The sequence below is a fragment of the Gymnogyps californianus genome, chromosome 15 (assembly GCF_018139145.2).
Source record: "Gymnogyps californianus isolate 813 chromosome 15, ASM1813914v2, whole genome shotgun sequence".
NCBI classification, from domain to species: Eukaryota; Metazoa; Chordata; class Aves; order Accipitriformes; family Cathartidae; genus Gymnogyps; species Gymnogyps californianus.
The window spans coordinates 1,523,245-1,529,933 of NC_059485.1; the positions used below are offsets into that span (position 1 = coordinate 1,523,245).

Genomic DNA, 6,689 nt, shown 5'->3' on the forward strand with positions numbered 1-6,689 from the left:
AAAAACGATTTAACTTTTATTTCTACTGCTTTCATCTTCGTTTTCCGCTGCGGAGGAAGGAAGGTGGCCGGAACGAACGGCTCTCCCCAGCAGCCTCAGCTCCTTTGGGAGATGACGGCCGATTTCTCGCTCAATTTGGAGACGCTTCCCGGTGGCAGCCCCATCCCGGCACCGCCAACCAGCTCCCCTCAGCCTGGGGAAGGGCCCCCCCCCGCCCCCGGAGCCGCTGGGCCCGGGCGGGTACCGCCAGCCGGCTGGAGAGGCGCCGTCCTTGGAAACGGACTTTGTGAAGGGCTTGGGCAGAGCGGGTCAGCCGGGCTACCCTCCCGGTCCCCGGGGACGGCCGCCAGCCCTGCGGCTCTCCGGGGAGAAGGCCGGGCGAGGGCCACCTCCCGCCGCCGTCGCCCACTTCCGGGTGGCGTCGGGTCCTTCCGCCGCCGCCGATCCCCGAGCGGCCGGGGCCGGGCCGGGGGCTCGGTGATCGATTAGCCGGCCTCGGGGGAGGGGCGGCGGTGAGCGTGCCCGCTGGCCGCCGCCGGTGCGGGCTGAGGGGAGCGTCGTGTCCCGTACCCCCCCCCCCCAGCCCCGGGCGTCCCCCGGGGCCAGCGCCCTCCCGCCCGGTGTCCCTCGGGGCTGGGCACCGTCGCCCTCGACGCCCCGATTGTGTTCTCCTGCGGCTCCTGCTGCTCCGGGGGCTCGGAGGCCGCAGGCGCCGTCAGCGGCCTCCCCGGACCGGCCCTCCGTCCCGCCGTCGGTGACCGGGGTCGGGCAGGGAGCGGGACTGAGGTTGTCCCTGCTGCAGGCAGGGCGCGGGCAGCGCACAGGCAGAGCCCCGAGGCCTGGCAGACGCCCAGCTCCTCCGTCCATAAGTGGCCCTGTGGCCGGGTCCCGGGCCGCACAGAAATACCTCAAATATTGCAATAAAGGCTGTGCTCTGGCCGAGGGGGTTGGGGGGCGCCGGCTGGACTTGGAGCAGCTTCGGTCCTGTGTGGTAGTGATGGGCGAAGCGGCGTGCGGCATGGCTCGGCCCAGGCACTGCTGCAGAGAGCTGGCACCGAGGGGCACTAATAAGCCACTTCTGTTACATTGCAGGGCTCAGGATGGACTTTCTGACACTCTTCTTGGTTTACTTGTGTGTTGTTCTCACTACTATTGCTCTGCTCTGCATGTGCTCGGGAAGGAAGGAGAGTTTCCTCACAAGATGCGTCAACGGTGCAAGCCAGGTAAAGAACTGAGCTTTCAGACGATGGTCATCTCCCGTTCTGGTGGTCTGGCCTAGTTTGTCGTGCTAAAATTAGTGTATTTCTCCTCCATAAAAAATGCTAGTATGTGTGGTTAGAGTGATGTTATGGCGTATTCCATATTTCATCCTATTTTGACAACTGCTCTCACGTAAATGCTCATTGGGATTGGAAATAGAAATACGCTTCCTTTCGCCTGATGAAATCCTGCCCAAGCAGGTAGTAAAAATCCATTTGCATCTCTCAGCTCCTGTTCCTGTGTGTGCCAGTCTGGCAAGCTGCAGTCACCGCAGGGTAGTAGTGAGGATGGAACTTCTCGCAATGGTAAAAGTACATTGTTCAGTGACACCGTAACACGTCAGCTTTGAGAAATTAAATAATAACGAGGCCCCAGGTATTTGCAATTTTATGGTATTTGCTGTTGTCATTAAGAGGAAAAAGGTGGGGGGAGGTTTGAGGATTAAAATAGGGAGAGAATTATAACTGGTAGCAAATATTGTAGGGGAAGCTCTTTAAGGTGGGTCTGTAATAATGCTGCAGGCTGTTGTTCCCTAAGAAAGAGGGAGGACTGAAGAGCTTTAAAAGAGGATTAAGAATTGGCATTTTATTGTGAAAACGGGATGAATTGAAAAGGCACTAGGTTATTTTTCTGTCTGTTGGGCTGTGTCTGAATGAAGAAGGAAAAAAAAAAAGTGTAGCATTCTTGGAAGGGAAAGGGTAAGAGACTTATTTAAATTGTAAATATTTAATGCTGTTTACATGAGTCTAAACAGACTTTGATTTTTATTGCTAGTATTATACTTTCTTTTTATTTTGCTTTATAGACACACACATCTCTGTGCAGAGAAATTTATTATTTTCCCACATTTCTTAATAGCTGCTTCTATGAAACTTGTGTAACAATCAGCAATTAAAATACTGCTGTGATGTAAAGTCACTGCCTGGAGAAATGTAATCGATACTTGTACGCATGAAATAAATATAGGTAATCCTAAATAGTTTCTCTAGACACTGTATTTTAAATTCACTTCTGACTGTAATTAATGAAGCATACAAGCCTGGAAGTTTGTTGAAATTGTTTGACTGCGCTCCTGTAAGATCCTTTAAAGTATTCGTTGTGAGCAATGTGAAATAATTAACTTGCACGGAGCACAGCTGTTTCGAGCTCTGTGGCACATCAGCTTCCACCCCCCAGCATGTTCTCCTTGCTGCCAGCGGTTCAGCTGTGTGAGATGGTTAAATGCACTGTACGAGTCTTCTCATTCCCTCCTGCTTTCGTCATCACCGCAAGCACAAATCGTATTTGTAAAAGCCTTTTGCTTCGGTGTAAGGAATGGCTGAAATACAGGGGATTGCTCTACTGTATGTGGGGGAACAATGGATGCTGAATGTAACATTAGACTGTACTAACACACATACAGGTAATTTGAATTTGAATTTTGCAGTTGCATGCAGGTTGCTTTTCTGTCTAGTTGTCTAATGTGTTTCCTATTGCAGTACACAGCCTCTTTTTAAAAAAGACTTGTCACTTGAACTGCTGATAGGAGGCATACCAGTTAGAAGAAAAATATTTAACATCTTCTCGACTCTACGTATGCTTTTTGCCTTCTGGTCTTTCACATCTGAGACAAGAAGCTCTCACTGCATATTTTCTTTCCATATCAGCTAGAAATAGGCTTAGCTTCTCTTAATTCCTCCACCACTGATGGAGCAGCATGTTGCTATAGAGATGTGTCATCTTCTCAACAGCAGAGTCAAACAATTCCGCAATCACAGACTATTGCTGAGGATTTCACTGAATGAAGACAGGCAGTTTTCTTCTTCATTGTGTCTAGCTGTTTTGAAATGGCACTTAGATAGACATGGAGTTATCAAACTGAATCATAGCTGTAGTTGAAGAAACTCTGGATTTTTTGGTTTTGGTGGGGTTTGTTTGGTTTTTGGTTGGGTTGTGGGGTTTTTTTTCCTGTTTCTGGAGGACAGCAGGCTTTATCCCTTTGCTTATCTCTGCTTGCATCTGTCAGATGTCCTGATGAAGCATATTGTAGTTCGGAAATTGCTCAGTTCTATCCCCTGCTTAACCAGTTACCCCGTCTATAACCCGATATAAGCTCCTTATAACTTTCACACATTAACCCAGATACGTTTGTTTGTGCCTGTTGGGCTCCCGAGAATATGGAACCTCACTCCCATTTTGAAAACCCCAGCAACATGCCTGCCTATATTCTTAGGAGCTCAGATGCCCCTGAAAATGAGCTTCCTCCCCAGTGATATGGCTACGGTGATATATAACTGAGGGATCAGGTGACTTACATTTTTGGTTGAACGTTCCACAAGGCAGAAGTGATGTGCAGTTTAGATAACACAGTGTTTTCATTTGCTTCAGGTATTGTCATTTGTAATCCCCACACAGCTCCAGAGGGTGACACAGAGGGTGCTTCACAGGCTCTTCCACACAAGGTATTGCACTTTTTTTTTTTGACATTATTTTTTACTAATATTTCTGGTTACTATTGGTGACCTCCTGCCACCATCACAGCTTTCGGTATTATCCTTAGATATTCTCTCTTCATTAGGGGTGCTTGTCAGGGATTACAGATTCCCTTTAGGGTTTGCCACACTGTCTTTCTGTTCCTTGCTTATTGTTTAGAAGATGGCACCCTGAAATATCTGAACATATTGACAAATAAAGATAATGTGGCTCAGTAGTTTCCAGTGTAACAGATGTTGGTCACGCTGGTGGGAGACTGCATCCACACGAGAATTACAACAGACTCTCTGGCAGCTGCAGATTGAGTTTAGACAGAGCTAGCGATCCCCATCCTCTCCCTCAAATCCCATTAGTCTTAGTCCAGCAGCTTGGATGTCCAGGTGGCTCAGGGGGAAGCTGCGCATGTGCAGCCTGCTGTATTAAGGTGAATTTTGTAGTGTCCTGTAAACTTGGGTGCTTTAGGATCTGCTTCAGGAAGAATTTAAGTACCTTTCCTCTGGGGGCGGCAACTCCAGTATGACAGACGCTTCGGGGGCGTAACATCTACAGCTGTTGAATGTGTGCTGCAGCTGTTTTGTTGCCCGCTGTGCAGATTCTCTGCTGTTAACACAGCCCAAGAGAGAGTGGTTACACTGTCAAATGTGCAGTCAGCAACAGAGCAATTATCTGATGAGCCTGGTGTCGTTGTCATTGCTAGATCATGCTGTGCGCTGGAGGCACTTTGATCCTCCACGCACACCCTTCGACTGCGTCACCTCATTCGAGCGAGAGATTTTTCAGTTCGTGCAGAAGTCCAGTGAGGCGCAGCACTTGAGGGTATCTTCTTGTAGCCCTGCAGTTGAGAGGAGACTCCGCAGGATCCTACTGGATTGCACACAGAAATGGTGTAGGAGAGAGGAGTAGACAAGAGCTTGTCTGCAACGGACTTCCCACTGCAGCAAAATATGCATCACTAGTTATTTAAAACTTGTAATAAAAGTCCAGCAAACTAGTGTATAACGCAGAGAACTGTAGTTAAGTGAACGTTGCTCTCCTAATGCGTGGCTTATCTGAGCATCTGTTTGCCAGGCTGCTGAAACTTGTTGCTCAGTGGGATGCATCCCGAACAAACCTGCATGCCAAACAGTTGTGCAACTTGCCTCGCAGAAGCTGCAGTCTGCTGACAGGTTGGAACTAGTGTTCGCCATTGCTAACCTCCTGGCACGCTTATTTCGTAACGGCTGCTTATATTATTACAGTTTTTTTAAGATTACCTTTTACTGGGGTTTTCTTTGCTTTCAGAGCAGCACACAGCAAATGTCTTCTGGCAGAATGTTTTGTGGCCTATTGCTGTGGCATATTTTGTCAGCACTAAGGATGCTTTGTACTTGACTCTACTGTTGGAAAAAAAAATCGAAAGGACATGACAATAATGGAAGTGAATTTAGCTGGCATATTTAAAGGAGTGTATGTGTGAAGAAGAGAACCAGAAGCCACTGGATGGAGAAAACGCTATTAATATGCAATCCATGCTGGCCTGAAAACCTAAAAGAGGTGTCTCCTTGCATTTGGAAAGTCTTTGCTGATCACCTCTGAGTGTACTTGACCTGTTAATCAGGACGCTGAGTATTAAATAGACTGTCCCTTTTCTGTTACAGAAGCTGTTTGTTTGTTGTCCTGCACATAGCCTTGCAAGCTGCAGTGTATGGGGAATACACATGGGAAGTGTTTGTTTACTGCTGGGAGCTGCAGTTCCACCTCCTCCTCCTCCTGCTGCCCTACCTGCTGCTGGCTGGGAACATGGGCTGCTTCATTCTCTGCTCCCGGGCCAATCCTGGTAAGCTCATGCTGATTGTGAGCTGTAGCTGTTTGAAAATGGAACCTAAAAAATGTTACACACACTGTTACTTTTACTGTTTTTCTTGTTTCTTTCGCAGGTATAATAACAAAATCAAATCATGTATCATTGGTTAAGATTTACGCATATGATGGTGTATTATTTCAGAAAGGCATCGTGTGTCCTACATGCAACATGGAGAAGCCAGCCAGATCAAAACATTGCAGTAAGAATCTTAACTTCCTTGATAAGCATAACAGTAATGCTTTCCCAGATTAATTCTCCATCAATAACTGCAGTTCACACTACATCTGTTCTGTTACCCAGCATGATGCACGCAGGATTGTGTTCGTTTTCCTGGGGTCCCAGATCACAGCTGCCCTTTGCCCATCCATGGAACTGTTTTGCTGATATTTCTTCTTGCAGAAATTACTGGCTCCGAGGGTATCATTTGGAGTCAGGAACAGGCAAGCTTTTGAGCATCTAGAAGTTAAATGAAAAATTATCACCTGTCAAGACCCGAGTTCAGGATTTTGTGTTTCTCTTGCAGAATTTGCTGTTATAATCTAAAATAAAGCTGGGAGCTACAATCTTTACCTTTCATATGCTTTGCTAGGGAGTACTGTCAGAGAAACCAAAGTCTTTGAGCTGCAGTCCTGGTGAATAAAACTGGAAATGAGATACACGTCTTTGTTTTTAGTATTGGGGTTTTTTATGATATGCTATTGAAATGAATGTATTTGCTTAAAAAGCTATCAGCTAAATCATGACCATAATTCTCAGATTTTTTCAGATGAAAAACTATCCTAAACTGTGTAAAAATCAAATTGATTACTTAAAAAACCAAATAACTGAACTGTCTTGTCACTCACTCCTCATCAGGTTTCTGCAGTATATGTGTACATCGTTTTGATCACCACTGTGTGTGGGTCAACAACTGCATTGGTGCCTTCAATGCAAAGTATTTCTTCCTTTACCTCTTCACACTGACTGCCATGGCTGCAACCATTGCAATCATCACAGCAGCATTTCTCATCCAAGTGGTGCTCCTGTCAAATATGATGCATGGGAGTTACATTGACGACCAAGGACAAGAGCACGCTGTTGAGATTCTCTTCCTCATTCAGGTAAGTTTATGCTG

General features: G+C 46.9%; 1 protein-coding gene across 1 annotated transcript in view; it reads left to right on the forward strand.

Moving 5' to 3' along the window:
• Positions 1-638: 638 nt before the first annotated feature.
• ZDHHC4 (zinc finger DHHC-type palmitoyltransferase 4) overlaps positions 639-6,689 on the forward strand; it is a 7,559-nt gene continuing 1,508 nt past the window's right edge. Inside the window, exons 1-6 of the mRNA XM_050906163.1 lie at positions 639-754; positions 1,093-1,223; positions 3,628-3,701; positions 5,370-5,548; positions 5,649-5,774; positions 6,431-6,675. Coding sequence (XP_050762120.1) covers positions 1,101-1,223; positions 3,628-3,701; positions 5,370-5,548; positions 5,649-5,774; positions 6,431-6,675 — 747 coding nt within the window. The 5' untranslated portion in view covers positions 639-754; positions 1,093-1,100. The remainder of the gene's footprint in view (positions 755-1,092; positions 1,224-3,627; positions 3,702-5,369; positions 5,549-5,648; positions 5,775-6,430; positions 6,676-6,689) is intronic.